The sequence below is a fragment of the Centroberyx affinis genome, unplaced genomic scaffold (genome assembly GCF_046629955.1).
Source record: "Centroberyx affinis isolate AG114_WGS23_722 - 3 ecotype Tasmania unplaced genomic scaffold, CSIRO-AGI_Caff_v1 ptg000309l_1, whole genome shotgun sequence".
NCBI classification, from domain to species: Eukaryota; Metazoa; Chordata; class Actinopteri; order Beryciformes; family Berycidae; genus Centroberyx; species Centroberyx affinis.
Genome location: NW_027278986.1, coordinates 388,331 through 399,456, shown reverse-complemented (window position 1 = coordinate 399,456; position 11,126 = coordinate 388,331). Strand labels below are relative to the sequence as shown.

At 39.9% G+C, this 11,126-nt stretch overlaps 1 protein-coding gene across 1 annotated transcript in view; it reads left to right on the top strand.

The window, feature by feature from the left end:
• The first annotated feature begins 4,018 nt into the window (after positions 1–4,018).
• ptgfrnb (prostaglandin F2 receptor inhibitor b) overlaps positions 4,019–11,126 on the top strand; it is an 80,113-nt gene continuing 73,005 nt past the window's right edge. The window contains exon 1 of the mRNA XM_071515114.1: positions 4,019–4,360. Coding sequence (XP_071371215.1) covers positions 4,309–4,360 — 52 coding nt within the window. The 5' untranslated portion in view covers positions 4,019–4,308. The remainder of the gene's footprint in view (positions 4,361–11,126) is intronic.

Here is an 11,126-nt window from a genome sequence, read left to right as displayed (position 1 = left end):
CATAAAAATCTAAAAAATATCAAGGAACCATATGAGGAGAAAAGTGATTCTGCTTAGGAGAAGTATGCATGTAGACTTTGTGTGTGTGTGTGTGTGTGTGTGTGTGTGTGTGTGTGTGTGTGTGTGTGTGTGTGTGTGTGTGTGTCATATCCTGTGTCTCACTGCTGAAAATGTGATTGTGGTTTTGAAGGAACGGGGGTTTTGCATGCTGAGAGGAAAGCTTGCTGGGTGCAGCATTATCTGGTGCATGTTTCTCTGTGTCTGTGTCTGTGTCTGTGTCTGTGTGTCTGTGTTCTTGCAGCATTATGAAAGCTGAAAATTACAAAATCCCCCCCCATATGAAGACATTTTGGCCGGTATTCAGAAGTGATATTTGTATGTTTCATATATTTCTAATGTATCTTAATTGCGTACATATTTTCATTCATTTCATCTTTGCCTCTCTATATGTTCTACTGCCATTTCATACCCCTGTAATGCTATAATTCACTTGTTTTCATACTTTTCATTCATACATTTCCACTTAATATGTTTTACTGCTGTAAATATGAACACATATTTAAATATGAGAGATAGTTACACTTTAATTTAGCTTTAGTTGCACACTGATAATGTAAAAAGGTGAAGATATAATGATAAAAAATAAAAATAAAAGGAAGAGATGTGAATTATGCAGTAAGTATTTACCATTTTCCCCAAATCTTCCTATAATCTGATTTACACACACACACATTACATATTAAATGTATGTATTCACTGTAAGTTTCTTTGGTTAAAAGCATCCACTAAACAGCTTACATCCCCAGCTGTAGATGTGAGTCATAACAGGATAAAAAAAAAAATCTGATTTTCACTTGCAGATCTTCTCTGTTGACCCATCATGACCACTAGATGGCAAACTAGCTCCATGTTTTCTACCCTGGACCAATACATTTTAATTTGGAGTCAAATATCATCCCAGATAAATCTGATTTTAAACCTGTTTGGGGGCACAGATTGAATTTCAGCATTAGATTTTATGGTTGTCCAAACAGAGACAAATTAGATTGTATGTAGTTTCTGCATGGTTAGACCGACATTAGAGAATCAGCTCTGTGAATGGAGTTAATATAATCTTTTATCACTGTGGGAATCCAGCCAGTGTTTTAAACCTGTGGGTGAGAAAATAAATCTTTAAATTGCAATCTGCTTCCTCATTAATGTAAAAAAAAATGTAGGCTATGACTTAAGTATTTTATAGTTTGACGAATCAAGAGATGAATTTGATATTTGATCTTCAAATTCAAAATCCACCTTTAAGAAACTAGGACACCATTTCCACCAGTCATTCAAATTTCAATCTTTACATTTATTTACAGGAGTGTTTAATGTAATTTAGATTCCCATGTTGACACAATCTAGATGCATTTGTCATGTGCAGTGTAATTTTACGTAATTTACTGTAAATCAGATGTATTGATACTAGTGGTTAAATGAGGCAAGGCTCTATCCAGACCGATACAAGTTCTTAAAGGCTGATATTTTTGGATTGAAGCTGCCAATAGCTGATATTTTGTACCAATATTCAATATATTATAATATTAATATTCAAAACACTGTTTGACAACCATGTTTGACCTGATGACGAGCCAGAGGGCTTGTCAGTATAATGACATGCATACTCATTAATTGTTTTTTCATACCATTTTTCATACCATCATATACTGTACATGTCATATATTAACCTACATCATACTTATACATACTTATACATACTTATACATCATACTTACATACATACATCAGTTAGTTTTGCTTCCTGAAATTCATTAACCAATATCTGAAAAACATCAATTTTTCTGTCCTGAAAAAGCAAGCAAATATGTTAAGATGACTCCTAATATTAACCCATAATGCGCTTACCTTTCATGCCAGCAGTCAATATGGGAGCGTGTGTGTCTTCTTTTTAAATGGTACATACAGCTTTTGGGAATGAAACTCTTCAATTATTCAGTGTTTCCCCCAGAATTGTATTCTTATCAGGGTGGAAAAGCCTCTGAAACAACATTTAGACCATCATGGGACACTAAAACTCTCCACTGAAACCCAGGATGATACCATTACTACTACGATTACTAATGCTACTACTACTGCTATACTGCTATACTGGTGCTGGTTGTCTTCAGTTCAACAGTTAACCATGAATCTGCTGGTTTGATATCAAACTAGTGGACTTTGGACTTTGGAAAGCTCATTCAAAAGACTTTACTTTGTTCATGATGTCATATACTTTTGATTGTAATTGTTTTTGTAGTTGTTGGTCTGCAGCTTTTCTGTTGGCTGCTCCTGTCTTGAACAGGTCTCCCTTTTAGTTCAGTGGGACTAACCTGGGCAAGTAAAGCTTATGACAAATAAAATCATATCGCAGGTGAGTGGCATTAGCTGACTTTTAATAAAAGGCCATTTGTCCATTAAAACCACTAACAGTGCCAAGAAACCATGATACTGGTTAATGACTGATAGGGGAATATGGTACACTAGATATGACTGCATTCTAGGTGTGTGTGTGTGTGTGTGTGTGTGTGTGTGTTAGTATAAATAGAGATTGTGTGAGAACAGATGCCAGGGTGTTGAGACTTGACACACACATTTGCTCTCTCTCTCTCTCTCTCTCTCTCACACACACACACACACACACACACACAAAATGTGTGTAAATGCGATTGAACATGTTTTAAGGAGTAAGTGCAGAAAGCTTGACCTATTGACATACACACATACACACAAATTTAAAAATAGGATATTCCTATGTACCACATGGGTCAAGGCTGAACTGAATATGACCCATGAAGTTTTAACCTTTGACCCTAATGGTCACAAATGCAAACTTCTCACCTCCTCTCACTCCTCCCACTACCCACTAGAGAGAAAGAGAGAGAGAGAGAGAGAGAGAGAGAGAGAGAAAGAGAGAGAGAGAGACTCTGAAATGAACTTTGCCCTGCCCAGCACGACTGTGTAAATAGGGAGGGAAATTTAACCGTTAACTGAAGCAGTTGTCGGTTAACTACAGTTAACTACAGTCTTTTGGGAAAATGAAAGGGATGATTTGGGAGAAATGGGGGTTTGAACTACGGCTGTACCCCATTTCTCCCAAATTTTCCCTTTCATTTTGTCGGTAGACAACAGACTAGTCCCCAGACTAATGAAATTCTTTTAGCGTTAGTAGCAAAGTGACTCACCATGCCTATACAGGGGAAACTGTCTTTAAATGACTAATTAATTTACAAGGAACATTACTTAAAACTTAAATGACTAAATAACTGACATCTGAAATTTTATAAAAGCCCAATATCATCCCTAACATTTACTTCATTATTGTATAAAGTATGATTAGGACAGGAAGAGCATTCAAAAAGCCCTCCAGGACTACAGGTTCCTTACACAGAACCTTATCAATGGGATCCCTAATATGGATCTATTGGCGTGACTTGTCAAGACTGGAGAAAATTCTATTGATCCTTGTAATATATATGAATAAGAATATAGCATTTTTTTTGCTATGGAAGTGGAAATGTATGAAAAAAATATGAGTTACAGCAGTATGAAGTCGTGCAAAAATAACAGCAGTAGAATACACTGAAGCAAGGGGGAAAAAATGAATGAAAATGTACCTAAAAATGAAATATATGCAGTGTGAAATAAGTGAGAAATTATGAAAACATGGAGATATATGCAGTGTGACACAAGTGTGAGAGAGTGGGAATATGAAGAAAATAAATAGGCTATCTCATTAAAACATTTAGGAATCCCAAAATGGTAAAATCGGAGATACAGGATTTCGGCAGGAGGGTGAGTAAGCGTGAGTAACTTCTCTCTCTCTCTCTCTCTCTCTCTCTCTCTCTCTCTCCCACTGGCTCCCTGTCTCTCTCTCTACCTGGGACCTCCCTGCTTCTCTCCACCCCTCCTCCAAACCCTTCAACTAACTTCCGGCCAGTCTCTCCCTCCCTCTCTCTCTCTTTATCTCCCAGTGTATCTCTAGATCTCTCTCTCCGTCCCCAGATCCATGTTGAACCGAATCAGTGTCAGTGTGAACCATGTGAAGGCTCCGGTCTGATTGTGGATCCGTACTCTGTTTTACTGGACTTGAAACACGGTGTGCGTCCGTTCTGGTCTGCGGCTCCGCCCGGCGTACGGTGCAGAGTGTGAGTTTTCTCTTGGATTTGTCCGACAGCGGCGGGAGAGGACCCGGTCTTACCCCCCCAAGCAGGACAAAGGAAACGGGAGAAAAATTGCGAAATAACAAGATAGCAGGAGTGGAAAAAGAGAGGAATGGAGATGGAGAAATATATCCCCACCCTGCTGTTCGGGATTTTAATGCTCGGTAAGAAGCGTTTCTCTGCTTGTCTGTTGATAGCTCTGATACGTGCCGCCGTTCTATCGGAGAAAAGCCGACGCTACACGCCGTTCAAAAATGTGTCACTCGAATGTTTTCTTGCTTATCGGCAAAAATACACACCTCGTAAAAGATGAATTATGGTATTTTCTGAGTCTTGAGGATCCATTGGTTAATTCGGCATACATCCAATCCACCAAACAGCACTCCATTTCAATAAATGTTCAGCTTTTTCAGTTGTTCACACTACTAGCTACCGCCCTCCGCGACGTATTTTGGTGGAATAATACGGTGGGAATAAGAGGCGAGCCAATTCTAAAAGTTGAAATTTAACAGAAAAAAAGTTTTGCTTGGTGTACTGGGTGTATGCCGGATTGAAGAGTGGATCCCAATGATTCATACAATGTTTTAAGTCATATTCTGCGAGGTGTGTGCTTTCAACGCAAAGCAACACCACGTTAAATCGATAGATTTTAAAAGGGGTTTGGTGTACGGTTCTTTCCATACAAGAGGACTGCACGTATCGGAGCAAGGTTCTTGACTGATTTTCTTTCTGTAAATCAACTCTCAAGAGTCTTTCACTGTCTGGAATCTGCTGTACAGATGTTTTTCAGCCAAGGGAATTCGTTGTTGGAGGGTAATTTTTCAACTAGTCAATTAATATACATGACGACTCAGACATTCCTAAGGAAAAGCTCATTTCTCCCATTTATCTCAGTTGGCATACAGTATCCTTTAAATGTAAACCACAAACCGTGCAGTTTATAGTTGATAAAACTAAAACTTTTGGTAGAACTAAAACATGTTAATTATAAGTTTGACCAGCAGGTTCAGAGTTGTAGCTCCTTAATACATCTATCTTACAGGGTATGAGAGAGAGAGAGAGAGAGAGACAGAGTACAGAGAATAATAAATAAAGCGATAGAGTGATAGAAATAAAAAGAGAGAGAGTCCAGTTCCTAAAGTTTCATCTGTTCCCTCCCATCAGTCTCAGGCCCTGATTAGCCCAGACCACTTTGTTCCATTAGGACTAATTAGCCAGCACAGGATGACCAGCTATGACAAGGTCCCACTAGCCCGCCTTCAACTACAGTGCCAGTCATCGTTATTGGCCTCATTATTAGCATGGTTTCCATAACAGAGCTTACTCATGGCTTACTCATTATTCTGGTTTCTTCTACAGGGCCAGACAGGGCTGGTCATTATTAGCCAGGGCCAAACTGGACTAGTCAAGACTGACTCATTATCAACAAGGTTTACGCTAAGGAGCCAAAATGGGCTAGTCAAGACTCACTCATTATTAGCTTGGTTTCCACTACAGGGCCAAACTGGGCTAGTCAAGGCTCACTCACTATTAGCCTGGTTTCCACTTACAGGGCCAAACTGGGCTAGTCATGACTTGGTCACTATTAGCCAGGGCCAAACTGGGCTAGTCAAGACTCGGTCACTATTACCCAGGGCCAAAATGGGCTAGTCAAGACTCACTCCTTATTAGCTTGGTTTCCACTACAGGGCCAAACTGGACTTGTCAAGACTCACTCATTATTAGCTTGGTTTCCACTACAGGGCCAAACTGGACTAGTCAAGACTCACTCATAATTAGCTTGGATCCACTACAGGGCCAAACTGGACTTGTCAAGACTCACTCATTATTAGCCTGGTTGGCTGCCATTACAGGGCCAAGACTTGGTCACTATTAACCAGGGCCAAACTGGGGTAGTCAAGACTCATTATTAGCCTGGTTCCCACTTCAGAGCCAAACAATGCTAGCGGTTTGTGAACATAACACACTCTGGATGTCACAGGGACTCTCCTGTGTGTGTGTGTGTGTGTGACAGAGAGAGAGAGAGAGAGAGAGACTGGGCTTAAATTAGTGCAGTGTAAGATGATCAAATGTCTCCACAGTCAACAGCATGTCGCCAGCCCTCCTGTGGGGGTGTGTGTTTTCTGTACGTGTGTGTGTTTTCTGTACGTGTGTGTGTGTGTGTGTGTTGCAGAGAGGCTGCAGAAAGGCATGTGACCATCGTCTGAAACCCCATACACACTACTTCCCTCAACATGGGCTGTGTTGAACCACCATGCTTCGCCTAATTCATACACACACAACATGACCAATGTTATGCCTTTGACAATATGCAACAAGAGTTATGCATTTAATTATGCAGTAGTACAGTCTTTTCTTGTAGTACTTACCATCTGAAAGCTGAGGTCAACAGTCTTTAATTTCGAGGAAACTCATATCTACCGTCTTTCCTATGGGATGTGAATGCAGCACAATCCCCCCCTTCCCATCACCAACCACTGGCAAGTTGTCCCATATGCTGCATTCACGTCATATCGGATTTATTGTTAATTCGAGTTACCGACTGGGAAAAAGCATTTGCGTCAGCCTCTTAGTGATAATTACAAGTAGGACGTGTGGGAATTTTTTTTTTTCGCCGACTCCGATATCTCCCACTTGGTGTCACGAACTGTGACATGTCAACACAGGCAGCAAACATGGCAGCGAATCCAACCCTGTGTCAACTCCCCACAGATATATTATAGTCGTCTTGTGCTATGGGGACAGTAAAAAATCTTGCTCCTCTAAATGGGAAAATTCAAGGCAAAAATGCAGAGGAAAAAGTGATGGTTTGCAGTGGCATGAGGGTGCGAGGATACTTTGTATTGAGATAATAAACTCATAAATAATGGAATTTGGGATTTTTTTTTTCTCTTTTTCAGCCACGGTGGCATTATTCTTTTGTTACTTGACTACATAGTGCTGCAGGAAACGCTGTAGATGTTGTTTGGGGTGCTGAACCAGTCTTGGCCTTCAGACACTCATCATACTGGATTTTGGAAGGACTCTTGATATGATTGAATCAGTTTGTCATAGGGCTGGGCGATAATTCAATATTATCGTTTATCGTCTTTCAGTGGAATCATATCGTGCTGATATGAAGATATTTTAATATCGTGACACACATTTCTGCTGTTTAAATTGATGATGACAAGCAAATTTTACTTAAAAAACTCTCATAAAATGAGGTATGGTAGGAATATTATTTGAATATTTCTGTTTTGTTTGACATCACACCTAACATTACCATTCGGTTCAATGAGATGAATATTAATTTGATTATTTAACCTGATTTTGCATACATGAACCATATCGTGATATATATTGATACAGAGAAAAATCCTTATGATTATCATGATATTGATTTCAACCATATCGCCCAGCCCTAGTTTGTCATTAGCTTAGAGGTTCAGCAGCAACCCCAAGGGTTGTACTCGCTTGACCTCATAATTTGCAACTGTAATAGTACAAAGTAACACATAATGATCCATTTTCACTGTTAAAATAATATTTGGCAATTGGTTGAAGAGGGTGGATTTTTCTCTTTAACAGACGTGGGTCTAACCATTTTTACCCAAAATACTGTCACTACTGGCATCTGGGCTGATTTATTATTGATATTGTCCTGGGATTCAGTGGAGAGTTTTAGTGTCCCATGATGGTGTAAATGCTGTTTCAGAGGCTTTTCCACCCTGACAAGAATAAAATGACTGGGGAAACGCTGAATACATGTAATTTTTTGGCATGAAAATGTCAAAATATCTGCTGTCAACTGCTTCAATCAAAAAAATGGCGTATCGGCATTCTTAAATCCATATTAGTTGACTCCTAGGGCCGTTGGAGAGAACATAAAGGCGGGTTCAGGGTTAGGTAATGGGTAGAAATAAGTAATAATCTGCGACATTTTCATATAAATAACCGTTGTGCTACTCTCTGTCACTGATTGAGATAAAACAATAGTGATTCAACATATATACCCAGTTCAGCTTTTACTCGGGCTGGGTTTAAAAAAAACGATTTTCCGATTCAAATCGATCTTCATTTGAATGATCCGATATTGATTCATAAAATCCTGAGATCGATCTTTTAATATATGCCTTTTCCTGTGGATGCTTGAAGCTTGAAGATACACTGCACTAAAGAAAGCACTTATCTGGTCACTCTCACTGACTGTAGAGTCTGTAGAGTTGCACAACTTGCATTATATTGTGTTGTCTGCTGTAGTGTGTTGGTCATGTTAAATAAAAAGTACATTAATGTAACTGCTTTGGGGTCAATTATAAACGTAAACATTAGAGATGCAGCGATCGATCGGCCGGTGACCGGAATCGGCCGGTTTTCAGCTGATCGGCCATGACCGGTGACCGGCCGATCAGTCTCATATATCCGATTCTGTGCCGGTCAAATTTAAGATACCGGTAAAAACTCCGCTGTAATTAAGCAATATTACACTCGAGGGTGTGCGTTACCGTGATGCTTACGGACCTCGGCGCTGACCGCATCACTGTCGTGCCAATAATGACGGTAACGCACACCCTCGAGTGTAATATTGCGATTATACAACAGTTACCAACAAAATAAAAGATACAAACAAAACGTATTCATATTGTGGGGCAATTCGCTCTCAAAATAAAAAAACTTTTTGCTAGTGTTATCTCCGTTTCCCTGGAAATACATGGGATCTGACTAATAACTGGAAAACAATCAGTCACGTCAGTAAACTCCTATGTAATGGAACCTAATTTACTACTCCAGCAAGTAGGCGGAGCCTTAGTAACGACCTGCAACAGAGACGATTTCTAGTCCCTGTTGAGTCAGCCAGCCAACTTGAGCTAATGCTTTCTAGAGATCGCGGGATTTCCCAAACTGAATAAATACCACACATATAAACACAAAACTGCCTTGCTAGCTCAATCTTGATGTAACTAAGATATCTGCTGAAAAAAATAATTTTTCCATGGACAGATTTAGCTACTATCTCCGCGAACTTCACATGTATTTTTAAGCTAGTAGCGCCGTGTCACCGACTCACCGGCACAGCTGATGGATGGCAGAGCGTCTGGTAACATCAAGGCTGAACAGAGTTAGCGTAGCGTTATATTTAAATATATTGTATGATAATATGGCGGAGTAATATTTAGTGATGAGCACGGCTAGGTGTGCTGTCATGCTGATTTGATCACGTTCTAAATGTCTAGTTGATCTATCAGATTGCTTGGTCGGAACTACCTGTTGTATAATAGTCCATAATAGTAATAGTCCGTGTGTTGTTATATAGATCTGTTGCACCTGTTTTCTTTCGGGAAAGTATAAAGTGGGATATACTGCAATTCATTTTCATTTGGATTTTATTTGTTCAAAAAAGCTCTGTCCAGTAACCTGGAGCACTTTTTTATTTTGAGATTTGTTTGAGTGAGAGTGAGAGAAGGTCCTGTAACCTGGTGCAGTTTTGGAGAAAATGTAAGTTATTAATAGTCAATGTTTTATTATGAACATACAATTGAATTTTAATTTTCCATTAAAGAAAAGTTACAAAAATGTTTGTGTGTGCTGTCAATTATAGTTCTTAGAAAGAAAATCGGAATCGGCCAAAATCGGAATCGGCAGGTCAGACTTTTAAAAAATCGGAAATCGGAATCGGCCAAGAAAATTGCAATCGGTGCATCTCTAGTAAACATTAATATTTTTAATAATGCACCAGGTTAGAGGGTTCCTTGTACAATTTACAGCATTAGTTCTCTGAGAATCTCTTTCATATCCAAGCAAAATTGGTATTGTAACTGAAATATCCCTAACCGAATCGATATTGAATTGAATCAAATCGGAAATCGAATCGATTCGGGATATCAGTGGCGATACCCAGCCCTAGCTTTTACATTTGCTGTTCGTGTCTGGTAGCTCTTTCCTGGGAAAAAATCCTCTGCCGCACAGGAAGTGATGCTTTTTACGTTTCCGGTTTGTTTGGAATAAACCGAAGAAGAAGAACTGGGTAGTTAGCGTGAGCAGCAATAGCCACCATGGCTGAACAGACAAAGAAAAGAGCGCCACCTACAGAAACTCAAAGGGCATCAGCAGAAAATCCAAGGGAAAAGACGTCACAGTACTGGACACACAGGAGACATTTAAAGTTTAGTCCAAATTGGTGTAAAAGTAAGGGTTAGAGTTTGACTGTGGAAACCTGCAGCTAGACTTCGCCGAGCACAAAGCCCTGAGTCAGTCCCACTCAGCCTGGTTTGACTGTCTGCCCTGCTTATATATGCCTCAGTCAGCTGGAACAGTGAATGTCAATAGATCTGTATGCTGCAGGGATTGGTCGCAACATTCAGTGTGACTGGACAAGGAATGTAAACCAGAGGGCTCGATTTTGATACGGCCAAGCCTCGAAATGACATTAAATAGCTCTTAATTATACGATAAACCATAGAAACTACATTCGAGATGCCCTATTATAAATTTATCTATATTTCTATAACTCTCTCTCTCTCTCTCTCTCTCTCTCTCTCTCTCTCTCTCTCTCTCTCTCTCTCTCTCTCTCTCTCTCTCTCTCTCTCTCTCCTCTCTCTCTCTCTCTCTCTCTCTCTCTCTCTCTCTCTCTCTCTCTCTCCCCCTCCCTCCCTCCCATACACACACAAACAGATTCCATCCTCTCGTTTTCTGCTTTTGGGAATTCTTTGAAATCTGTTGGACTACTGCCTCAACCAGTGGCTGCTCTTCTTGCCACACAAAATAGAGAAAAGTGTGTGTGTGTGTGTGATGTGGTACAGTATGAAGGCATTGACTCAGAAGGAAATTACATGGTGAAACAAATGCAGAAATAAATGAACTAGAGTTGCAGCACACCCTCCACGGCATGCGCACCATTCAGTTCTACACGTGTCACGACAGGTCCTGTGTGTGTGTGTGTGTGTGTGT